The sequence below is a fragment of the Hippoglossus stenolepis genome, chromosome 15 (genome assembly GCF_022539355.2).
Source record: "Hippoglossus stenolepis isolate QCI-W04-F060 chromosome 15, HSTE1.2, whole genome shotgun sequence".
Lineage (NCBI taxonomy): Eukaryota > Metazoa > Chordata > Actinopteri > Pleuronectiformes > Pleuronectidae > Hippoglossus > Hippoglossus stenolepis.
Genome location: NC_061497.1, coordinates 3,092,239 through 3,118,943, shown reverse-complemented (window position 1 = coordinate 3,118,943; position 26,705 = coordinate 3,092,239). Strand labels below are relative to the sequence as shown.

General features: G+C 42.1%; 1 protein-coding gene across 2 annotated transcripts; it reads right to left on the bottom strand.

Moving 5' to 3' along the window:
- Positions 1-1,366: 1,366 nt before the first annotated feature.
- Positions 1,367-25,991, bottom strand: nova1 (NOVA alternative splicing regulator 1). Of its 2 annotated transcripts, none has more exons than XM_035179314.2 (4): positions 25,229-25,991; positions 17,858-18,001; positions 9,739-9,905; positions 1,367-9,374 (listed from the first exon to the last, which is right to left on the bottom strand). In XM_035179314.2, exons 1-4 carry the CDS (start codon positions 25,398-25,400, stop codon positions 8,355-8,357), a joined length of 1,503 nt encoding a protein of 500 aa, XP_035035205.1. In that variant the 5' UTR covers positions 25,401-25,991; the 3' UTR covers positions 1,367-8,354. The 2 variants fall into 2 exon arrangements, with proteins under 2 accessions (XP_035035205.1, XP_035035207.1); XM_035179316.2 differs by lacking the exon at positions 25,229-25,991 and adding an exon at positions 20,649-20,985.
- Between the last annotated feature and the right edge of the window lie 714 nt (positions 25,992-26,705).

Sequence of the window (26,705 nt, the reverse complement as noted above, 5' to 3'; positions counted from 1 at the left end):
AGGTCAAGGTTAACCACCATCCATTGAAACATCTATTGGATGGATTGGCATTAAACATTCATGGTTCCCAGACAATGACATTGGCGAGTCCCTGATGTGCTGACCAGTGTTCTCCTCAGTAAAGTTTCACAACTATTGGATGGATGAGCATGACGTTTGGCACAGGTGTGTATATCCCTCTCATTTTACATCTGGTGTCATCATCAGGAGAAATGTCATTTTGTCCAGAACTTTGGTTCATCACCAAACACATGTGTAACTAATGATATTCACATCACCCTGAACTGGATTTAGTGTATTTTAGCATACTAGCACCCTTAAACAACATGGTGAAGGTAGAGAACATTGGACATTGTGATACCAAGCTGATGTTAACTTTAAGATTAGGGTACACTGCTAAATGTGCAGGTAGTCTTCATGAATATTGCTTATTAGCTAATTCACAAATGTTAGTATGTACACACTCGAAACTATAATGGTCATTGTGAGCATAACACACACACATGATTCCAAGGTTATTACATTGACTTACATTGATTTCCTGGAGACTTACTCTAACCATAACCATAGTTACCACCTGCTTAACCATAACCCTTAAACTAAACCTAAAATGGCCCAGATTTAGGTCCCAGCAACATAATAAGATGTATGGTAATAAATAGACCACACACACACACACACAGGTGTTTGCAGTTACATGACTTCGCTAGATCTCCTCTGCGGGTGTGTGTATGTGTGTAGACGTTGTGTTTGCTGGGGTGAAACAACACCTTTATCATCCTTATTAGTTTGCTCAGGTAACTCCTTGCATCGCTGCAGCCCTTTAATCAGCTCACTGCTAACCTGATCTGTGCTCGGCATTTAAGCCTCAAATAGTGGAGCGGCCTCAGCCTGTAAAACCCTATAATTCTTCAGTTTACTTTGTCTATGTTCAAACTGTGATCACAGATGAGACAAAAGTTCGTAGCTATCCCTCACATGCTTTATGAAATGAAACAAAATGTTCATGTTTGCAGATGGGCTGTGGCCAATGTCACAGCTGCTCTGGTGCAACTAAACAAGCTTTTTAATCTGAACAACATAATGAGCTATGCAGTATCACCCTGCTATCGGTGCACAAGTGCAACCACCAAATAAAAGCAGGCATGGATTTTATACTGCTTTTCACCACTTCACTACTACACCTAAATTGGATTCCTCATTATATGGGGATTATGTGCATGTAAACAGAGAAGTGATTCCCATTTAATATGTTCTTAGATTAAACCCTCCAGAAATCAATCTGGTCATAAACATGTTGGTTGTAACCCTATAAACTCTTGAGTATAGAGAGATGAGGTGGAGAATAAAAGCAACAGAAGGCAAGTGATGTTAAAATGAACATTTATAATGACTCTTTGTTGCCGTCGCAAAAATAATCTTTAAAAAACAATTCAATTATTAACACTGAAATGCTGACTTCACTGGTAGTCCACGAGTCATAAAACACAACTCACTGAATTTCTTTTACAAACACAGTACTACAGTTACATTAAATAGTCATTACCGTTAAATCTATTAATGAATAATGTTCAAATAAACGAATAATAAAAACAATGACACTTTTAAAATCCTCTCATTCCCTCTCGCCATAGTAGCTGCTGTCTTTTTATCAACAGTGTATCATTTAGAAAATATACTGCTTCTGAGATGTTTCTCTGACAAAAGCAGAAAACAGACTGGCAGCATAACAATAATAGTACATGAGCTCAAACGTCGTACAATTAGGGTGATGTCTTTCAAGGGGAGTGGAGACAGGACGTAACCATTCCTGTGATCTAACATTTACTTATGTAGGCTGGTAGCCTTTTGGCTCAGTATGGAATTATTTGGCACTCTTGCTGACAAATATTTGCCATTTAAAAGCTTTCACTTTTTCTAAAATGGCACAAGAAGGCATTTTCCTCTCATTTCTGAATATTCAGAGGATGTTTTCATTTTAAAAGACATATAAATGCTGTCCTAGAAAGCCCTTTTTAGTAGTTAACACTGTGGACTTTCACAGATTCCCCTATAACAAACGAACCACTGTCATTAATATCCAAGAGAGATGTACCCAATCAACAAAACATCACTTTGCTTAGGTCGGAATATATGATCTTATGCTGTCAGTCCATTTTTTTCTGAGATGGAAAGAACAGAGGTTAAACGAAGTAAAATCGATCCTAAAGAAAATCGACAATGACATGAAAATGTTTGCAAGGTACTGGCATGCTTTCTTCAGTTTACACTTGAGCAAGCGTTCAGCCCTGCACAATTGTCCAGATAACGAAAAGAACAGCCTCACAGACTTTGACAGTAAAAGTGGTGTAAAATCCAACACATACATGAGTTTTCTGGGATGGAGAAGGTCAACTTTATGTTCATGGGAGGTTCAGAGGGTCAAAGACAAAAACGGCCTCATGTCTGGTTGGCAAGAATCCTGTATTTTCTCAGACGAAAGGGCTCAGAAATACCTTAATCCATTTCAACAGTGGACACGGTAGCGGGTGCTCATTGTAATGAAACACAAATTGTGATATCGTGTAGGCTGAGATTGTGACGCTCAGGTAGAAGAGGTTTTAAGAGAGGAGCAAGCAGCCTTATAGCCAGTTTGTAGCGGTTAAAACCAGTCGTAGCCTTCCTGTGAAAGGGCTCCGTGGGGGTCCGAGGTGGTGGTGGTGGATGAACGTCCGGAATACATTTGGAGTGGAAATAAAAACAAACGTGACAACTTTTGGAATGATGTTGTAGTTCGTTTGGCATTCAGGTGTGAAGCAGTAAATGCAACAACAGGGCTTTGTAACATAAAGTAATGGGACAGAAATATCATTCACGTCACTAGGCTTTTCCAAGTCTAGTAGGTTTCCTCTGTGGTTTTCATTATGTTGAGGTGGCAGAGGCAATCTTCATTTTGCTGGTGCCAATTATGTTTCTCAGATCTGACAGTGTATATCAGCCAGATGTCCAGCCTGCATCCCGCAGTACATCCACCCCAGTGCTTCCATCCCACCTTACTGGAGAAATGAAAACCACCTTAAATAAAACAAATTTAAGTAAAAAAAACAAAGTAAAAAGGACAAAAGCATACACATCCCCCATGGTTTCACCTGTTGGTTAAAAATACAGCACTCAGTGATTGACACAAACCTCTGCTGAAGGGAATGTGAAGGAGAAGCCTTCAAGTGGGGGAACAGGTGTAACTTTTCTATTTTGTCTGAGACTCCAGCCCTTTCCATCATTCATGAGACCCAACGGGATCAGGGAATAAATAAATTAAAGTAACATTAGTGTAACAGCAAATAATGGCAGGATAAATCAAAAAAAAAGATCAACTGTTGAAAGACAACATGGTTTGCTTCATTTCACAGCCAATATGACCACTGATCAGTAAAGTGCATTTATGCAACACCAAACAAACAAGATAATGTTGACAGCGAATCGGAAGTTGTGTTAAAACATATCTGGTTCATGACTATGGCCGTGTGAGGCCTACCTGACTATAGCTGAAATCTGTTATTGACATAGATATTAACTCTACATGTATTTGACATTCCTGCCCTGAATTTACATTGAAGACCAATAACATTCGACAGAAATAAAATTAAAAAGTGTAAATGGGTACATTCATAGATTAGATCTGGGCTTTCAAGCTGTGACATAAAAAAAAAATCTACAAATATCATGGGACAGGTTATATGAGGTTCAACCTGTTAGTAAAACAAACGCATGTCTGGTATCTTTAAAAAAAACTAAATAAAAAACACAAGGAGCCAATGCACTGAATAACATTTTCACGTTTGCTTGTCTCACATTTGTAATACTCCCCACTGTACCTAAAATTGAAAATATCTTCTCTGATGATGTAGAGAGATGAACTCGATGAACCGATGAGAATTTGATCTGAGATGTGTGTGTGTCTGTGTGTGTGTGTGTGTTTCTGTGTCTTTTTTTTTTCGGGCCAACATGACAATAATGAGCTCCCTCCCAACTCACAACATTAAAAAAAAAACCAACTTTTTTTTTTTTTTTTAACATGAGGCGAGAAAAACTTAAGTGCTTTACATTTGACTTCATGCAGTGTTATGTCTCTGAATGTTGCGAGAACACCTCGCAAATTTTTGTAATTTTTTTCCTCCATAATTTACTTTGATACCATGCAATAGAAGACGTGCAAAAAGATAACACCTAACTCCACAAACACATTTTTGATTGTTAATGTTATGTTATGAATGCTTATAACATGTTATGCTTAGTCCATGCTGGCCTATAGAGACATTTGTGAGAAAACAGCAGTACTTAAGCCACAGGTCAAACAAACACACAAGGGATGCATGGAGTGTAAAACAACATGGATCCATAAAAATCACAATCTTTAACTCTTAGTCTATGTACCTATGGGATAAAACAATGCACAAAAAGTTCTTTGTCCTTTGTTTTCTTAAGTAATGTATTTGATTATCTTTTCTTAACTTAAAAGACAGTGTTTGATTGGCACTTGATCAGCACTTCTAAACAAGTTATTGATATCTAACATTTGATCGCACATCTACAATTTCAGAAGCTGCAGAGGTCTAGTTTGGCACAGGTTGTACTATGGAGTCTATTATTACTTTTACTATCTTACCAATACTGTATAGTATTCTATACACCTCGTTTTATGCTCCAGCCTTGTGGAGCATGTTTCTAAACAGACCAGACATTTTTTTCAACTAAAATATTTTTGTATAGTTTACTTATCAAATAGCAGCATTTTCATAACTTACAAAAAGTACATGTAAACCTATTCATTCAAAATCTTAGTAATTTCAAAGGTTCATACAACAGACATAAAACACAAAACAGGACAACATGCTACTATATTGCTTCCAATATTCTTTACATTTTCTTACTGTCAAACTAAATCATCAATGACAGAAATATGGACACCACCGGCTGATGATGAGTCATCATAATGCACAAACAAATCGCGAAGCTAATCTTAATCAGGCTTAGTTGGCACTCTCATCATCCACACAAATATAACATAGTTCACATTGTATCGACAACGCTGGACTGCATTTGGACTACAAACTAGAATAGCTACAATAAAGTACATATAGATCATATGACATGACATATTGTATTCCACAGAAATGAATTCTAGTCATTTTCAGATAAGAGGATATGCATAAAGGATGTCATTGTTTCGGCTTGAGGTCACAAACGAGTTCCCACCTTACACTCGCTATCTTATGCATTCTGTTCGTTCTATGCTTTGTTTAGAGGCTGAGGCTTGAGCTCAGTTTGTTCAGCCAACATATGAATATTTATTCAACCAAGATTTGCCTTCTTCTGGAAAAAAACAACACTTTCTCTTTCCTTAAAAGGCCATAGTTCACAGTCTGAACCTTTCTAAACCCTACTTGTTCTTCTTATAGAGGGAATTTGATACTTTGAGCTAATGTTGCTGGTTGGTTTGGTGGGTGTCACAGTTTTGGAGGCAGGTGTTTTCTGTGCATTTTAGCCTTGTGAACTCCTGCGGCCTGGGAAAATATTTTCATACCCTTATGACCTGTAGTGCATAACTCCCACCAGCAGCACACCCGACACACCACCCATGAGAAGACAAGACAGGAGGAAGGAGAAAGAGGGGGAGAGCACAGCGTAGGAAGAAGCACAGACAGGGATTAGGACACAGGAGGAATTTTCAGAACGGCGAGAAACGGCAACATGCAGGGGAATAAAATGTCGAGAGAAAGAGGAAAGCTAATGAGGCGCAGAGAGAAATAGTATTTGGCACAACGTATTGATCAGTATTGATCAGGCAAGCAGTCCAGTTGCATTGATAAAACACCCCCTTGTTTTGTGCTTGTATCCTATTATATGCTTAAAATCTTGGGCAGTAAAAGGTTATCTTACGCTAAGATTTCACTAGTGGCCACATTGTAGTTATGGATGACTGTGAAGCCTTTTAGACATGTAGTGAAAGGAACGATTTCAGTTAGGAAGAAAGGCTTACTGTTGCAATTGGCACGCACAATGTTCGGACACAAAGAGTTGTTTCAAACACTTGCAAATCCATTTACTTTCAAACAAGAATTGTGATAATGAAAAAAGACAAGGCTATTCATTAAATTTCCCCAAAAATGGGAGTGGTTCTGATTTTCTTGGAAACTACTCAGCACCAACCCTCACAGCCGTGTACTCAGGAAGCTGATCATAGAGCTTGGGTTGATGAGGAGAATTGAAAGATGTCTCGATACAGTGTTGGAAGTGGACGCAATAGGGCTGGAGAATAACAGTGCAAGAAAATGTGGTTGGGGGATAATTTGTGGTTCTCTGACCAGAAAAATGTCCGCTAATTTAAATGCAGTGCATTAGTACTAGTAAACAAAAACATCACAAGACGCTGGAGTGAGAATGCTCTTGTGGTGATATCCCTTTTGTCAGTATTGGTACGTCTTGTGTATGTGACACAGATGTGCACATTAAAATATACTCACATCCCATGCAGGGACAGACACGCTTTACATTGTGTTTGTAATGTCTCACAGTGCAGTCTTCAGAGACCCAGTGTACTCAGGATGAACACCATGGATAGCAGCACAGAAGGAAGCCAAGGTAATCTTTGCGTGCTTGTAAATGCTCTAGATAATTTGCCTCCCTGCATTAGACAAACAATTGCCCGTAACAGACAATGATGCCAAAACATTTTGCTATGTTTTAATATGTGCGCCACATGAAGTTAGTGAGCGATAACATGTTTCGGGAACGATAACAGGCATGAACTACAGAGTTGTAGTTTTTTTATGTCTTGATGCAAATTGGGAAGGATGGCTCAAAGAAAAAATGAGCCCAAACCTTCTTTTCAAGTGTCAGTCTACTTCCCTTTCATTAGTTTACGTCTTTTGACTATTTGGTACCCTTAATGTAAAGGCAATCGCTTCTTTGTTCACAGATATTGGTTCATACAGCTTTTCTTCACAACATGCTTTTGTAGTGCTTTGTTCCCTTTGTGAACTAAACTGGTTAGACACTGCATCAAGGTAGACTGAGCTTTAAGTTATTCCTCTTGGGTTACAAATGTGCGACTGAGGCAAAAACACTGTCAGGTAAAATCTAGAGAATTTTTGGAAAAAAGAAGACCTGCATTGGGAGTTTAGATGGAGACTGGATTGCTTTCCATCATGAAACGCTGAAATCAGTTATTTTAGGGGAGAGGCTGGGTCAGATCTAATGGGCTACTAATGGCTGGATGATACATCAGCTTATTTGTCTAATCAAGTAACGAGATTGGTCGCCAGAGAGATTTCATGTTTAAGGAGATATGAACCTAATCCTATAGCACCAAGAAAGGGTTAAACAACAAACATATTTCTGTGTTGGTAGCTGTGGCTGAATATGCAAATATGTTTCAGTGTTTGTGCATTTGTGGGAGCATTATCTATGTAAGTTCATGTAAAATATATTTATACATTCCTGTGTGTCTCCTCTATCCTCTCACATTGATTATTTAACCCCTGAACTATTCTTGCAGACAGCAACAGTGAAGTTCAGCCTGGGTTTGAGTTATACATTTCTTTCACTGCAACACAATGTTTGATCCCTGTAAATAAAAAATAGCATCAGGCTAATATTGTTTTTACATTCAGATCAACCTGCATTCGCAGGTTTAAATAATCTATTTGTGTTTGAATGAGACCATGTCAATAAATAAAGGATGAAAATATAAAATACCCAAATTTAGAAACGTCAATCATGATATGAGCCAAAATTCAACTTATGTGAAAGTAGACATGAATATACTCAGATTGCTTCCCCATAGATTGAGATGACCTCAGGTGCATGTCATAAAACCTGTCGCCTGTTAACAATGCCTTCTGCATTGTATACAAAGAGCAAGGTTTGTAGAACAGCTCTATTAGCTGGAACTTCATCTGACCCGCTCAACTCGCCGGGAGCTGAGGTTTGCAACTGAAATTAAAACCAACAAAACCAAACAAAAAATGGAAAATAAAACAGCTATGAGGTTTTGGAGAAGTGTGAAACCCTGCGGCTTCACCCTTGAATCTGCAGCTTGGCAGTGGACCAGTTCAGCTTACTCTGATCACCATCATCAAAAGGACTCGAGACAAACTTTTAAAAAACATCAGGACGTCAGTCCTTAAAACACATTCACATATCACACACACTTATCTTGGTTGTCTCCCCCACCTCCTCCTTTGTGATTCTCTCATTTGTTACTGAAATATTGAACAGATATTTGGACATTTCTTTTTTCTATTCATCGTGGCCCTCTCAATTCCCTTCTATCTCTGTCTTCATCCTTTCCTTCTTTCCTCTTCTTTTTCCTTTTAGCCCACCTTTTGTGGGTTGGTAGCACGCACACCCTGCTCGTACGTGATCCTCTGGCTGATCAGATACTGCGCTGCTTGTGTAGCGGCTGGCGACCCTGTTATGGTAACTTTACGGTTCCGAGTACCAGGAATGAACTCTCCCTTTTTGGAGATCTGGATTCGGGCTCCTGTTAGCTCCTGGTACTCGACCAGCGTTTTCCCTCCTTTCCCCAAAATGGCACCAACCAGATTTTCAGGAACAGCAATCTCAACCACGTCCTTGGCCCCATCTCCCAGCTTCTCTGCTGCCAGTAGAGAGGAGGCCATCAGCGGGGATGAAGCATTTAGGTAACCATTGGAAGCCCCTGTAGCAGCTGCTAGAGAACCCAGGGAGAACCCACCAAGGCCTGCAGCAGGGTGGCCAGCACTGCCTGAGGCATCGCTGGCATAGGAGGCCAGCAGGTTAGCTGCAGCAGCAGCAGCTGGGTTAGCGCTAGCTGCTACTGCAGCAAGAACCCCAGAGGCAGCTGCAGGGTTGAGGCCAAGGCCAAGGGTGTTAGTGTTGTAGCCATAGCTGGCCAATGTATTGAGGGCTGAGGTGATGGCCAACAGGTCATTGCCAGAGAAGCTAGACATGGCGGTGGGGAAGGCACCCATTCCCGTCAAGCCGGCCTGACCCAGAAGGCTGGAGGCAGTGGCAGCAGCTGCGGCCGCGTTGGGCATGACCTCAGCCGTGTTGGCGTAGGGGGATCCAGTGGGGTTGGAGTTGGCCACTGGACCCGAGACGTTAGAATAGCTGATGTTGAGACAGCTGCTGCTCTGAGGGTCCTCCTGGATCTTCTGCACTATGATCTCCACAGCCTTGCGGTTCTGTTCAGGCTCCCCACTGATGGTTACCACTCGCTCCTGGAGGTTGATGCCCTCTGGCTTCTGGGAGAGTTGCACCCAAGCCCCTGACTGCTCCATCACAGCTTTCACTGTGGCTCCACCCTTGCCAATGATCAGCCCAGCCGTGCTATTGGGCACGATCAATTTGGCCTGTGGAGAAATAGAAAGATTGAGGTAGCAATAAAATGTAATAAGAGACAGATTTAACGGCAATAAATGGCCAACAGAGAAAGTGATATCTTACACTGAGTCAGAGTACTATACCAGCCCCCGCTTTACTCAGCGGTTTGTTAATCCCAGGGGTTTAGGCTGCAGCTGCCACACAGCTCTGTCTAGCTATGAAAGATCGTAGGTAAAAATAACCACATACCCTCACATTTTCCTGACCCTACCAGACTCTGGGTCATGGCCCAGAGAACAAATAAGACTAATAAACAAGGTCTCCTGGAAGTGACCTGTTCCTACCACACAGTGACCACACACCCTCAGACCCACTGGCTGTACAGTATCTCACCTGTTTGACGCGGTCAGGGTTGACGGTGGTCTGTGGCTGCAGTATGCTGACAGGTTCGGGTTTCTGGGCGCTCTGGGGCATCTCACGGACTTTCTCCGCAATGAAGTTGTGAACACCATTGAGAGCTTCGACTGTACCCTGTATCAGACAGACACGTTCTGTTGTTCCTGTGATGACAGAGGAGGAAGAGGACAAACATAAGTCTGTTACATCGGTTACTATAATGCTTTCTGAGTGCGTACTTGACGAGCAGATTTGAAGGACTTGCTCAGGCTGGACCGGAATCTATTTATATTAAGATGTCTTGGCAATGAAAAATGTTCACATTTCACAAAGAGGAACCAATTACTAAGCCTTTCCTCGCTACTTCCATTTACACAATCAACAGAGAAACATCCCAAAAAATAACCATGCTTAGTTAGGGAGCCATGGGGTTGGGGTGGTTGGGAAGGGGGTGCAGCGAAGGGGCAGCTCATTCCTCTTCAATGATGTAACTCTTTCAGTGCTGTAATGCTGAGCCTTGCCCAGCAGCTCTAACAGACCAAACACACACACTTGTTCCTCCTCTAGGCTTCTCTCTACACCCACATTGACAATCCAACTGGCATTCCGTTACCATGGTAAAGGGGCTGAGTTTTGGAAACAGGTGATGCAACAGCGAGTCTTTTATACTTCCTCACAAGATATTTAAAACGCTCCCCCTTTAGTATCAACCTTCCGGCCTCGCTCTCTTTAACATTTGACCGTTCTTTGGCTGATTTTCTCAGATGACTTAAGAATGACATAAATCTGTATGATTTAGTGAGAGTAAAGAGTCGCATCTTCCACATTGATCAGGTATATTTGCAAATGGCAAAAGCAAGCTAATGAGGTGAACACTTGTCGGAGCAGCGCTGCTCTACTGCATCGCTCAAATTTTCATCTGTAATTCAGTAGAATCTCAAAGGCACACATCTGTTCTCTGGGCATTTATCAGGAAATCACTCAGGAAATGAATGAATTAATTCAAAGAAATCAGTCAAAGTCAGACTGGATTGGCTTCATACCATTGGCATGTCTAATAATGGATTTAAACAATCAATAGGTCAGTTTAAGCCTATCAGGAGAAGCAGTAGAAAACTGTAATTGGGTAAAATGGGGGAACGGGCATCTGACCTGAAACTGACCTTATTTTCTTAGTTACCCTGAATATTCTATAATAGCCATATGGTACTACATGTTGCACTATAACTTTAAATAACACTGCTTGAGACAGTAGTCCTGCACATGTTACCACATTTCTGACTGTCAACTTGGGAGATCAAAATATATCCAAATGAATTCCTACTGAAAAATACACAAACTGGCTATACATGAAGTAGAGCTTCAGGGAGAAGCACAGTTGGCTCCTTTGTGTGTTACTGTGCTTCACCTGCCTTCCATTCTTAACTTTGACAAAGTGATTACCTGTTGTGGATTTGTAAGCACATTATATCATTATGACATTATTTCCAAAGTGATAATGCAATTAAGTATTTTAATCACATGCATGGACATTTCAATGAACTAGTTACAGTGGATATTTAGAAAGTCCCATATTAGTCAGTTGCAATTGTTATAAATGAATCAGACATTTAAAACAGTGGTTGTTGTTTCCTTTTACTCTCATTTTCAATGATTTATGTTAATGTGAAGTGTGCTCTTGTGTATGCAGCCATGGATACAAACAATACACACAGAATATAAAGTATGAGAAAGTTAGAACCAAGATGTGGTCACAGTGATGTCTGACTTATTGGAAATTTACTTGGATCAACCTCTTTGCTTGCTCTACCCAGATGTAACAAACGTGGCCATACTGAGTGACACAACATGTCCTTAGAAGGCATATTGCCCTGGAAAATCTATGATATATCTTACATCATGATGAGGATATCCATTTACTTTGGTTGGCACAGAAACCTCAAGTTAAACATCTCTGAAGCATTTAGACTGGTCTTCACACAGTGACAGTACAGCTCCCAGGTCAGAGGGAGAGTTTGATGCATGTACCATGTACCATGATGAGTGACTACAACCTTTGTCAGTGGCATGAAACCGTGAAAAGGACAAACTATCTAAATTTCAAGTTTTATTCTCCACCCTTTTCACTTCCTGAATTGCTTGCATCAGCTTTTGCCTTCTGTCTTTCTTTGAGGATGATGAATTGCACAATAAAAGCTCTGGGCTTTGAGTTGCACGTCCGCTTGTTGGCAGGTAGGGGAGAGAAATGTGTCACTACCCCAGAGAGCACACATCTCAGCCTTCAGCTTTCTCCCAAGAGACCAATGAATCCCAGGTCTTCTATCTTGATCCTGAAGTAAGAGAGTTTCAACACAACTCCAGTTGCTTGAGCTTTCCTGCGATTTCAATCTGGCTCTGGGTTGTTCTCATTATTCAGACACATAATGTATCACTGTCATCACATCAGCAGATTTTTAAAGTAATTGTTCACACTACTAATCGAGCTGGAATGTTTTTGTTGAAATTCCCACCACTGAATATATTAATGGCGTCACAGTGATATCATGTGGCACTTTACCAAAATGTAAACACAGATTTTAAATCCTGGGATCTTTTGTAACATGCCATTTTTATCCACTAAATCAGATAGTCAATTGGAAAACTTTTACATCAGATCACATTCTGACCAGTAGTTCCAAACAATATGTGCTGTATTTAAAAAAAACTAAGATTCTTACAACAGAGCAATAAGCCATTAAACTAAAGACTGATTTGTTTCATATACCTGATTCTAATAAGCTTTAAGACAGACAAATGAACAGTAAATTGTAAATGGGCGAAGAAACATAATACTATGGGACTCTTTAGAATACTAGATAGCATCAAGAGGATTTGGGATGCTGTAATGGAGGATCTGTGTTACATTAAAATACATCAGGGATTTTACTACTAGAAGGAGTACAGACACAAAGTGCAGAGTTTCAGGCTCGGATAGATCAGAGCTAAACGGCTGCAGCTGTTTGTAATCTTTGGTCATTTCATGGGTTTTAAAGGTTAAGGCTGGTCATGGTCTGTATTCTTCCTTAAGGTCAAAAAATATCATGTCAAGACAAAAACCAACAAAGCATTGGTCAACAGCTCGACACCTCAGTGCCTTGTCTGTTTGTGGCTCTCAGCCCCATGCCCACTGGTTTCTACTAAAGACTTACAGTACATCTCCAAACACAGGTCACAAATACATGCAGTAGTTTCACTTTTAATATAAAACAGGTGACTACTGTTGTTTTTAAGCATATATGACTCGAACAGCAGGAAATACAGCGTTTGTTGGGGACTAATTTTAGCAATGGATTAATACACTTTTGGTACGGAGTACTTACAGCAGCAGGGCGGTGTTGGTGATCTCAATGAGGGAATGACTCAGAAATAAATTACAGTGCCCATTTTTTTGGAAATGAGGGAACATGTCACCCAGTGAAACAGTGTGGCTCACTGTTAGTGGCTCACTGTTTTTAATAGTCTTGTGGACAACAATGGAGCCCTATGGAACAATTAAGAGATATCTGACCCTAAATACACTGACAGTAGATTTGAGTTGAGTTTATTCATTGTTGGTTTTGTTCTTTTCATTCGTTGAAATTTGAAAAGGGCAGACTATCACCAAACTTAACTCCTTTAACAAATAGGGCAACCAAAAGGAGTATAGTATAGTGAATGTCAGAAATACACAATTTGCAGAGTAAATGAGCGAGCTTGTTGAGTGTGGTTATGATGGACACTGTATACCGTAATGCAACATGCAACATAAATGGAGGAGCTGCACAAAACTAATAACATGTACACAAGCTGTGGAGGGTGGTGTGATGGCTCCAGGGACATTTTGCCAAACAAAGAAACAGATTGAAAAAACTGTTTTACTCGCAAAATTCTGAAATGTGGCAATGACTGCATATCTTGTATTGGTTGCTATTAGTACAAAATGATAAAGTCATTTTGTGATGGAAGTGATGGAATCCTGACACCCGGGTAAATGGGGCAATTTGCAAGACAGCGAGGTGAGAGACCGCCTTAGTGCGCTCGTACATGGCGCAGTGGGGATTTGAAGAAAAGGAAAACCTTCTACTGGCAATGGGAAAGGAGTTAATCGTTAACAAATTTTGGCGTAAAAGAGGTATAACATTGGAGACCCTAGCCTTGTTTCCTCAAACTGTTCCACAACCTTAACTGCCTGTATACTATTGTAACCATGACGACAAAGGTTATCTAATTGTAGGGAAGTACCTATTATCACCTAAACCATAATCTTTTCCAAAACCGAACCAAAGCATCACGTCTAGTAAGCTTTGATATTATAATAAAATCATGACGAAGAAGGTCAAGTACACTCTGCATATTTGTTATTTTAACAATGAAGAAGAAGGTTGGATACCTAGGAGCGATAGTTCAAGAGATGCTGCAACAGGTCGCACAGGAGGATAGGGTCAAATCACCTATACAATGTTTCCGGTCTGTTAGGTTGGACACTAGCGGGCAGTGGGAACTCAGTAGTTGTCTGCCTTTTCTGTGAGCTCTGAAAAATGTGTTTCAAATTCAAAATGGTCCTATCTATTTAAAAAAATTATATTTTAATCTCTAAGATTACTGAAGATGAATTTAGGAGTTCATTAATAGAAGAATCAAATCACTTTGTTTGCATATAGCTAACAATTTAATGTACATTATTGTTTCCTGAGTTGTAGTCTCTAAAGGTGGCTAGCATAGTTGTTACAGTCAGCAGAGACAGTATGGGGAGTTCTTGATTTTTTAAAGAGCTATTCTGGAAATTTAGTATTGCACTTTCATAATAATGGGGGAGTTGAGAGACAGACTTAAATTGGATGGCAACTTTTGAAGCACTGGCTCCAGCTCCCCCCGGAATCCTCAGAGAATAAGCGGCGTATGGATGGATGGATAGATGGAACTTTTGAAGTAGCTTGGGCCAAGGTATTTCAGTCCTCTCAGTGGAGTCAAAAACACTGGATAGCATCTTGTAGACCCTTCCTGCTAAATGCCAACATCCTGTTAACACCACACCTCCAGTTTTGTAACACAGGCTTTTTGTTAATAATTTAGAGTGACCAAGCCCAGCCGATATATAAAAGTGATGTCATCATGGTTATTTTGCCAGACTTTTGAAAGCTCGCTCTGGAACCACTGAAGAGATTACTCAACTGTTCACAAGTAATCCTCATGACAAACTTTTAGTATAACATTGATGGAGTGCCCATTTAATTAACTCATATTTCCCAATCCAAAAAATGTCAGCAGCTGTTTTGATGTTGTGCTTTCAGATGCTCTGATGTGTTCTGACACTATGGTTGTGTCTTAAAGCAGAGATATGTTGGAATACTGCAGTATAACAATTTACACTGTCACCAGGAAGAGCTGTTGTTCACTGGAGAAACAAAAGGCTGCAGTTTCCATTTGTTTGAAATCCCCAACCATGACATCACCCTAGACAGAGGTGATACTGTCCTATATGGATCATGAATGAGTGACTGTACACCACATATGGAACATGTTGGAAAACAACAGTTCCTGTGCTGCAGTTTCATTGTGTGCTCTTTTAAAAAAAAAAAAGGAACTACCTCAGCTTACTCTGAGGAATAATGTGTTTTAAAGCATGAGGTCACATATTGGGACTGATATTTTAATGATCTGATAATGGAAAACATACTCTCTGTGTTTCTGTGACATCATAACACCCTCATCTGTTCGTGCTCTACAAAGTAACTCAATACACGCACTTGGCCGGAGGCCAGCTGCACAAAACAAAGGGTTTGAAGTTTTGTTTCTAAGTTTATGTTCAAATCGCGGACTCCCACGGCTCGCTCCCTCTCAGCTGCATAAATATGAGGATGTGTGTAAGTAGGTGTTAGTGGGTGTGTGTATGAGCTGAATGCACATTGTGAGTGGGTGAATGCATAGCATGCTGCATTTACAGAGGCTCAAGTCATTCAGCCAATACTCGATGGGTTCACACTAAATAATGAAGATTAAAAAGTCGGCACCCATGGATTAGGAGGAAAGCATGCAAACAACTTTTTAAGAGAACAGTGATGTAATCGTATCTGGCCTGAACTCTCCCAACTACCAGGAACCAAATCAGAGAGAAATAGTGAGTGGGGAGGAGGAAAGAGGAAACTTGGCGTGTGTTGGAGCAGCTTGAGTACAGCTGGGAGAGGGGTCATGTCCATAGAGAGGGATTGAAAGAGGCTATTTCTAGGCCTGCCCCCCTGTCCCCTCGCTCACATACAATCATGCATCATACACAGACTTCACTATCTCTGCTCATCCATCTCAGTCCGCCACATCAGGGCCCAAGTGCACAGTTCCAATCAAGACCTTCGAATTCACGGTTTCATGTCTTACACTGACGGATGGAAGACGTGAGGTGGGTGGGAGTCTCAGACTGAGCCATCAAAGAGAGGATTGCAGAAGAAAATGGCTGCATCGGTTGTTGTCCCTTGATTTCTCTAGTGTGTGATTGTGCTGTGGTTGGAGTGTGCTCAGGTTGCCGCAGGATGAGAGATGGGGGTATGAACTGTGTGTAACGGTATTAGCATGCTACGTTAGCCTAAATCTAACCTGCTTCACCACTGAAGGAGGGTAAAACATTTGTGACTGATAAACATGTTAATCATTCTCAGAACAGCAGTTTTATAAAGGTCTACCCTCTTCTGATTTCTCAGGAAGTAGCACTCATCTACTGTGAAGTTTACAGTAGCAGTCGTTTCATTTTACTTGTGTGGGCCAGAACAACCATCCAATCAAATCCTTGCCAGCACCCTCTCCCTGAACTCCTCTTCTCACTCATCACCATAATGAGTAGGGGGATGGGCAAAGCAGGTGGTGGCCTATGAACGCATCTGCAATCCAAAGAGAGAAGTAAAGATACCCGTCCCTGCTTTCATTTGTTCTGATGCCAGTGAAGTAGTCATATTCTCTCCCTCAAACGTAGCGGGCCTAGCATGTGGAGAATTTCGATCAAAGCCCTCTGAACAGGCGTCATTTCATTGCGACTATAGGAAACATGGTGGGGAAAAAAAGTATGGGGAAAAAAATTGAAAATCCTTCTCTTCCTCTCCCCTAGCGTTCAGTAACTCCGTAACACCACGGTTCTGTATGTCTAATATATCACCTGTAACTCCCAACTGGACAGGTCAATATCAAACATGACATGCTGTTTGTCTGTCTGTAGTGCGACATGTTGCCTTCTACATTAGAGTAAACCAGGGACTCTTTTTCAGCTATAACCACAGAGGAGGTGTCCAATAATCACTGTAGCCATTATGATGGAAAACAAAGTCATGGCAATCAGGCAGACAGTAAAAAGTATTCTACTACTACTACAGAGGGATTATTTTCTGGCATGTGCTATCACAAAAAACATCTGGACCTAATAAGCAGCGGAACGCTCAGCACCTGTTATTTTTCACCGGGCTGAAGAATCCACTGAGGCATGAAGGACAAACACCCAGACTCCTCTACAACTCAGGCATTTGTGTTTGGAGGATAAGATGGCTCAGCTTTGACCTCCATGTGATAGGGGTCACCAAGCCGCTAGAGCATCCTTCTCCTGTTGACATTTTTGAGTGAGACTCTCCCGGATGATTAATGCTACCGATGTACGCTACATGTCTTCTGCATGACACAATTTGCACTTGATTTTGATGGGGATAAAATGGCAGCACTGCACAATTCTTCCGACTTTACTCGAGAAAAGCGAGCCATTTCTTGTTTTGCAACTACATGGTACCATGAGCACTGCAAAAAGAGCAACCCTGCACTGAAGGGTGCAACCTGCTAGAGAGGCCATTTAATTGAAATTGAATATGCCTGCAGACTTGAATGCAGCATCTAACAGCAGTAACATCGGCATGCATGTTTAGTCCTTCAAGGACACAAGGATAACCACGTTCAAAGTGTTCATGATTGGTGTGTTGTTAAAATGTAATGCAGCTATTTGTGGAAAGCCAAATGAAGAGCTCTCTCACACCAAACCATCACTCCTTCAGCTGGGTGATGAGTCGAACTCTTCCTCTCATATATTTATAGATTGATAGATTGGTTTTAACTAATGACTGTTCATTCTTACCTGGGTAGAAGTCTTTGGATTTGGACAGCTTAATGGTGGCACCCGTCTCTTTCTGCAGTTGTACGATGGTCTGGCCGCCCTTGCCAATTATAGAGCCGGCTGCATAGCTGGGGATCAGCACCTTCAGGAAGTACTCGCCCTCCTCTGGGGGGGAGACACACAAAGTGGCAAAGGGTCACATAATGTAAAGTAGCTCAGTACAGCATTACATACACCATACTGGTACCCAACCCCCAACACCCTGAACAAGCAAAAACTCACAATGGGCGCACACAGCTTTGACATATATATGATATAGGGGGAAATGCATTAACATTATGATGTGTCTGAATTCTTCTGGCTAAGGGAGGGCATCTGGAAGAAGATTTTACCCTTTGAATTCTTTATAGTTTTCAGCACATTCACATTTTATTGGAGATTGGTGGCATGTTCTGTGTTCTGTCCCAGATTTCTTATGGAGTAAATGATGACCTCCTTTCCAGTTTGCAGAGGTCTAATTTTAACTGTTTTCAAGGAGTTTTAGCAACCTCTGGCTAAATACATAGCCAAGTCCAGTGTTACTTATCACTGTTCACACATGAATAAAAGGAATGTAGAATTAACACTTCAGTCCGAATGTAAAATCTATCCTGTTTTTCCTGGAAGACAAAGTTACAAACAGAGGACTATATGCAAACACATGAAGTCATTATCCATGCAGTTTATTAAAGCCAATCCAAAATGATCCTTCTTAATTAACAGACGTAAGAAGAACATATGGGAACCAATCCCACAGATTTGTTCATAGGGTATACTGCCAAGATGGTCTAAATCTCCTCCATTTTGGAAGGGGGCTTCTGTAGCTTACAGTGGCTCGTAGAATTCAAACTGATGTGATTGACAGCACATCAGTTTGAAGAATTTGCAGCTTTCATGCTTCACCCTTTCAATAGGGAAAGTTCCTTTTCCCAACAGTTTCTAATTAAGAATTAATCAGCACCAAAGTGGGAGAAGTGTCTGTCCAGGAAAACCCTGAACACACTAAGTGCACTAATCTAGTAAAACGCAATCAACCACCTATTGAGCTTAGACCCAAATATAATCAAAGAACCTGCCAACAAGACATCAAAAATATTACATTTATGGATGTTGAGCGTCCGTGACTCCCCTGTGCATTCATATATCATATCGATGACGTCATGGTAAACACTTGGTACAGGTGCTTACTAACTACACTAACGCACGGATACAAATAATCTCCTCTGCATGCTGATTTCGATGCAATGACGTCATGTTCAATTCTTTTCAGCTGCCTCAAGGGTGACGCCACTGAAGCGGGCAGAGATGCAAAAAGGAACTGTCCACCTTTGGATGACGAGATTTCTCGTGCATTTCCAAGTGATAAATCCCTCCGATTTCTGATCGTGGGCCACAAGGTCTGTCACCATGTCGCTGCCTCCTGTGGGTTGTGGAGGGTGTCGAATGTAAGGGCTTGACCGGCATGGTGGGGAGGAAAGATGGATGGATGGAGGTGTACCACCCTGCATTCAAACAGACCTGTTGCCTCTATAATGCACTCATTAGATTCAGATGTGAATTAACATGGCACTGTGACATAAGGAATTTCACAGCCTACAAGTTAGCTCCTCTCCTTATTGCATTAATATGCTCCTCATGTTCCATTCAGACACAGGCTTGTTTTCGTGCACATCACCCATAACCAATGGTTCTGACAATTATTGAGACAATGACATAATTGTTAATAGAATCCCCTTTTCATTTTGATTAATTAGCCATGGTTGTGGAGAAAATCCCAAATCCCAGACCTTATTATATCCACATTTACGTGACAGCACAAAATTTACTCCCCCATTGAAAGCTTGTATATACTGTACGTCAGGTGCTGGTCGATTTTTCTGTGATCGTCCTAACAATAGAAATGCGAGATAAACCTTAACATGGACATCACATAAGCAGCTCTATTCATCTCCGGCCATTGTTCGATCTTTACATTTTCATACTATATTGCAGTCAGCTCTCTGTTTTTCTCAAAACGAATAACAATAAAATGACCTTGGTGAAAAAATAAAGATCATGCATGACTGACATGGTCGCCATAAAGCTTTTGAGCCCTCCCTCCTATCACAAGATATCTGATGCCGTAGCCACACAAAGAATTTAATTTGAATGATACTGATTGCAAACATCCAAAGACCTGTTGTTGACAGACAAGCCCAAACCCACTGCGTAACTTTCTGCTCATCTTCAACGAGAGTAAAGCCACCAGGGGAGGAAGCCACTAAGAATCCCTCCATTACCCTCACAGCCACGTTTGCTGTCATTACTCAATAATTAATTCCGTCCTAGTGTCTGAGATCACAGTAACAGGTTTTAATGGCGTCATGTGGTAGAGTAAACATGGCAATCTGTTGCTGCAGTCCGCCAGGGAACGGGAGCAGTGGGGCACGTTGGGAAGCTGAGCCAGTGGGGTGTTAGTTCAAACCCCTGCTTCCAATACTGGAAGGATGGCTCGGAGGAGAGACACAGACGCTGAGCCAAATGTGTTTAGTTAAGTCACTCAAGGGGGGTGGGTCAGGAGGAAATGCCTTGTGACCGTCCTCCCTCCTCCTTACTACCCGTCCAAGTATCCATTCTGCATGTCAATGGACTAACCTGCTGCTGACAGACAGCAAGGACGGTGGTACAAAAATGACCAATAATGGACAAATGAGCTTGCGGTGTATGAAACCGCATGTAGTCTAGCATGATGGATAAATTCAACAAGTCAGACAAAAGAGAGTTCGAGGCTTACCCATTCTGAGATCTGCTGCTTCTCAAGTCCTCTGTCAGATCGCCATCAATGCCGGGACACAATCTCTAAAGGGGATCTTAACATTAGCCTAGGCATAGGTGCAATGGTCGTGTTGAGGAATGCGGCCGGTCGACCTTTTTCACCGAGGTTTAATTCATCAGTGGGTGCAGAAAAAGAGATTTCACCGCAGCATCCGAGCCATGCCTGCAGCTGGCCAGAGCCTCAATTGTCTGAGAAAATGCTAATGCAGGCTCTCAGTGTTTTCAGTGAAAGACGGCACGCATTGTTCAAGCCTGCATCGGTTTGAAGGGGGGGGTCTTCCCTGCCGCATCACCCTTTTCACTGCTCTCATCCATATTCATCGAGTGGCCTGTCCGTCTGCAGCAGCACGCAGGACTGACACCTCGCTCGGCCAATGGGTGGCCTCCTCCCTCCAGCACGTCATGTCCCCACCTCCCGAAGCCGGTCCCAAAAAAATTGAATTTTCTCCTCTACTCCGCCTCTTTTGACGCAGCACTATAAAGTATGGCAGTCCATTCACTCGCTTTTTTTAGCGAAAAGTGACAAAGGTGAAGTGGCTGAGTGAGCGGGCTTCAGCGTTGAATGGGGACGCATGTAGAGTGACCTTCAACAGTGGCTGAAGAGGTGTATGGATAACATAAGCAGATGATGAAGGAGGTGGAGGAGGAGTGATCTGAGGCAGCGTGCCTTACGCCACCCACCCTCCTTTCCTCTTTTCCCCCACCCCCAATCCCTTAGACGGCCATGTTTGAGAGGGCGGAGGGGCTCATCAACCATTGCAAATGGCAGTGCCGCAGAATGGTGGAGGGGGGGTGATGAAGCCAATCACTACGCCTATAAATCTTACGCGGAGAGGTATCTTAAGTGTGTAAAAACTGCAATGTGCATGTGTGTTACTGTCTGTGCATGGACACGGGGGTGGGGGTTCAACTTCATTTAACAGTGCCTTCCAGGGAACCTGTAAAAAAGGAACTCCTTTTTTTCCTGGCTGCTTACTGCTTTCATCCACAAATCAAACCCTAACACTGTGGCCCGTTTTGTTTGGTAGCGAATGCCTTCCAGAAAATTCTACCGGTCTCATTCACTGAGAGATGCTCCGGAATATAGACACAGCCTCCCTGTAGACTCCACTCCCTCTCACGGTCTATCCATCTCTCCTTTTCTCTCCATTCTTCTCATTCTCTCTTTCACTGCCACCTGGCAAATTCACAGTCCGCTCACGTCACATCACTCTGCAAGGGCACCTGTGTCCTTCCCACCAAAAAAAAAAAAAAAAGAAATACAGCTCACATTCCTGTGCCAACCTTTCCATTAGCTACATTACGAGATCATACCTAATCCCTCAGCTACACAACCTTTTGGAAGGTGCATGCTTGCCAGCAACATGGGCTCAGAGTATGGGTAATTAGACAGAGAAATGAATGAAAGATGCTCACTCTGAGGCGAGAGGGGCAATGCTGATAAAAGAAGAGTAATTTCCCTCATTCAGTGTCCACAGCTCTTAATGCATAATGAGGGGCTCGGCTCTGAAAGAGCATGCACTTTCTTCTCTTTGTTGTAGCTGCCAGTCATGTTAATGATCAGTTCGGTAGGAATAACGTGATCAATATCAGTCGTAGTCAAGGGGTTGGTGATTACAGGGACAGCTAAGGATTATCAGGCTCTCTACCACTGCTAGCAGACAGGCTGTGGGTCTGCACCGTTACATATAATACATGAAGATCACATAAAATGGGAGGTGATGCTAACACACATTACATAAAGCCTTGGATGACGAGATATATATAAAACATCTGTTTGGTGTAGGCGTCATTACAAATGATCTAAATGTGCATTTCATGTGAACATTAACAGGGCGTCTCTGTTCCTGAGCTCCGTCTGTGGAACAAAGAGTCACCCTTTTAGATACTTATCATGTGAGCAGTGGATTGGCTGCATTTTCACCTCTATAAATCACATTTTGGTGAGCTACTGCATATGATAACACTTTTCGAGAAGTCTAAGCTAATTTGTACAATTGAAATGTCAATAATGCCTTAAATATGTTTGCAGAGCAATGTAGAGCTCCAAGACTATCATCACGTGATACATGTAACCATGCGTTTAACCACTCAGGTCAAGCAATTTAATGTACATGGGAAAATCACACCTTTTTTACGCAATACTCAAGGTTAATAACCTGTGCTTCTCAAACCAGTTACCATGGACTTGGAAGTGTGTGTCACTATAAGATTTTAAAGGGAAATAAGACAGCAGTTCTATTCATTTTTGGCCCTGTCAGGTCAGCATTACAAATCATAACAAATTCATATACTGAAAACTAAAAAAAAACTAAATATGCTTTAATATGTCCAGTTCAATCAATTCCTGACACTTCCTGACACATATTCAAGATGATTGTGGTGACAAAACGTATATTATATATTATACACTGCACCTCATTATTATTTGCAATATGAATGTGCCTGAATATGAAGAAATAAGCCTCTTTGAAGTTATTTATTAGTTGAAATATTTATTTTCATTGGCACAATGAATCTCCTGATTATAAAAGTCTGGCAGTCAGAGATGCAGCGATGTCTTCAAAGAGGATGGAGTCAGGCTGGTAAAATGATGTGTGATAACATTATAGAAATGACAGCACTAAAAAGTGTGTGTGAATTATGACTTTTTTGTATCTTCTGTTGCGATTTTCCAAATGCAATTTCACACTATCTAGCCATTCATATCACCCTGATATTGGATGGGAAGAACACCATGCGACTTTCCTGTTCGAAAGTGGTTTTCGGAGCACTAACAGTGGACATATGGAGGCTGGATCCGCTCTAAAATACTGTCTGCTGGCACAAGGGTCTTTATGTGTCCTGCTGAAATAACAATTCTGAGGTGCAGTGAGGTGTGGCAAAGATGCACTTGTGCTTTTCGAAACAGGATATAATGGTGCTGTCACAGAATGGCAGCGTGTGTGTGTGTGTGGGGGGGGGGGGGCACAGAGACAAATTTCTGCAACATATGGTGAAGAAACTGGTTTGTCTCTGTGGACGTCTAATTAACATTAAGTTGTTGGATAAGTGGTCCCTGTGAGCTGTGCACGCCATAACAGTCACAAGCTGAAATAAGACTTAACAGTACTGGCATATTGAATCAGCCGTCATCCTCACCGACATCTTACCGATGACTAATAAAGCAAGTGTGCACACACCTCATTGTTTCTATATTTGCCACCATCATTTCTCCTCCACAAAATGAAACCAGAGGCAATCTGCTAAAATGGTGCTGCAGTGTTTCTGTAGTTTCCTCCTTCCACACCCACCAAGTAGTTCTCACTATTCCCTGATATTCCGTTTCATTTTCCCATCTGTTAATATCAATTAATTTAAATGATTGTTTTCATTTTTCATGCAGGGAGGGATGAAACCAACTGCTCCCCCCCCCCCCAAAGAAAAATCCTAATTTGACACCAGCTACACCGCCCAGCTCTGCATGTGGAGCTCCAGCATGTTTTTAATTAGAATCATTTCAGAATCATAATTTGTTCCTGTGTAGTGTGTTACAGTGGAGGCTTTCTAAAAGCTGGTGAGTCAAACATCAGGACGGGGGTAACAAAAATACAAAACAGATGCAGAGATTTGGCTCATCTCACAACCTATAAATAACCTGTGTTTGATAGGGATCTTGGCTTCAAGTGCTGCAGCGTGTGTACCCTGCTAGTTGTTCAGGGTTGTGTGAGTTTCACCTGTTGGTTTTCTTCCTCAAACTGTACTTCAAATGCACATTTAGCTCCTGACATTGTTAATTTACCAGCTCTAAATCAGCATATTTTCAACCCTGAAGCAGAAGGAATGTCCCTAAAGTCTCCCACATAACTCACAGTAAATCTACTAAAATCATGCATACATCTCATCTCAAAAGACCACAGGGGCCCCTGCTGTTACTTGTCAGTGTTTACAAATCAACACTGAGGCCAGTTCCCTTTTTGATTGAAGAGCCACTGTCCTCTGGGCTATTAATGTATCATAAAGCCAAGGTTTACTATTTCAGTGGGAGATGCATTTGTACGGGGAGTGGATCCCACTCCCAAGGATCCAGGATTCACAGAGGAGTTGCAGGGCAAGATGTTTGACTTGACTACCAGTGTGGCCTCTGCACAAGACAGTATCGGGGGATCCCTGTGTGTATGAGGACAGCCACAGAACTCATGGACTGAGGGTGAGTGTAAACACCTCTCTTTTGTGATATGAAAGTCTCTACATACAAATCACACTGAATCAAAGTGTTCCCAGCAGAGCTCCAGATGTGGAGCAGGCAGGTGATCGGGTTCATGTGGAAAGCTGACCTGAGCTGAGGAGTTCACAGGCTCAGTCGGACTGTCTGCTCTCCCTGCTGGGGGATGGAGCTGAGTATGAAGTCACAAACACAAGTCAGGCTTTCAAAGTGCACAGGTGCTGCAGGATACTGCGGCCCAGATCTGCTTCTATAAACTGTGAGTGGCTCCTTTGCATGCAGCTACGTGTAAAGGCTTCTACAGCAACACACTGGCTGCTGTGTACGTCTCTTACCTCCGGTGTTGGTCCGCTTGGTGCAGCCGGCCTCCTCCGCCGGAGTTTCCAGCGGTCGTTTGCGGGAGTCCGGGTTATCGGGCTCCATGAGGGGCTGCTGGAGGCTGTGGAGGTCGGCGTAAATCCCGTTATGGTCCACGGCTGCTCCGCCGCCACCGGCCATCATCATCATCTTTTCCCCTTTTGGAGCTGGAGAGAAATTTGCGCTATTCCCCCCTTTTTTTTTTTCTAACACACACACACGCGCACACGCACACACCCTGATAACGCACAGCGCGGTATGAACGCCAAGTTTTGGGGTCTGGAGACGCAGAGAAAAGGCTCAAAATGTTGGCCACCAGTGGGATCGGGGGGTCTCCTCTCCCCGCTGCCCCGCTGCTCCTCCAGCGCGTCCCTTACCGAGCTAAATATAAAAATCCCATTGAGTGAAATGCGCTCATTTCAAACGCGTCGCTCCAGCAGCGTGCTCCTTATTGTTGACGCGCAGAAATGACACCAGCCAACAACCCCGCGCCTTGACATAAAGCTGCACAACAGACTGACAACAGACGAGAGCCTGGAACAAGTGCAACAGCTTCACGGGGCTGGAGGGAGTGAGTGAGCGAGGAGCGGGAGAAACACCTCTCTTTCTTTCTGAATGTTTCTGTGTCAAGTCCTCTCAGTGTGATAAGTGCAGCTGTTGTTATTGTTGCCTTTGTAATGCAACACGGACCCGATGAGAAAGAGAGGACCACAGTGCCACTGACCGGCCAACACACGCGCCCCCCACTCAAACATCCCCGCCGTGGATTCAATTCACTGCCAAAGTACAAATACCTGAAACCTTCTATAGTTGACCTCAACGGTTCTGACGCCACTTTTTGTTTGTTTTCACATCAGAGCAACTCAGGTTAAATGACTTCAATTCAGTTCAAGTCCATTTTATTTGTTTAGTCAGGTACAGACCTTACAATATTATTATGGCAAACACTTTGGTGACTGTGGAGAGTAAAAAAAACCCCATCTGCCTTGACCAGTAGGGGTGAGAGGTAAAAGGGGAGAAAAGTTAGATAGATATTTTTGTATTAACTTTAGTACTTTAATAGTGATACTTAGAAGAGGTGGGGGTGGGGGGGCTGTGGGCCCTTTATGATTATGTAATAGGGTCTATGAATAGGGTCTGTAAATATCACGTTTGGTCTCAAGTCTTAAAATCTACATCATCAAAACTCACCGACTCGTGTTAAAAGACAAGATAGTCAATTTAATAGTTTAATATCATTGTGAATTTACGACTGTTTGACAGACAAAACACAATATCTGAACATGTTGACCTGGGCTTCAGAACACAGAATTTCTGTTGACATTGACAGAGCAAATGGAGAACACAGGAGAGAAGTCATTGCCCATTTCAGTGATCCAAAAGTAATTGGACACTTGGCAAATGAATGTTTCTATGGAACCCGAGTATCCTCAGAGTATTTCATGCATTTCACGC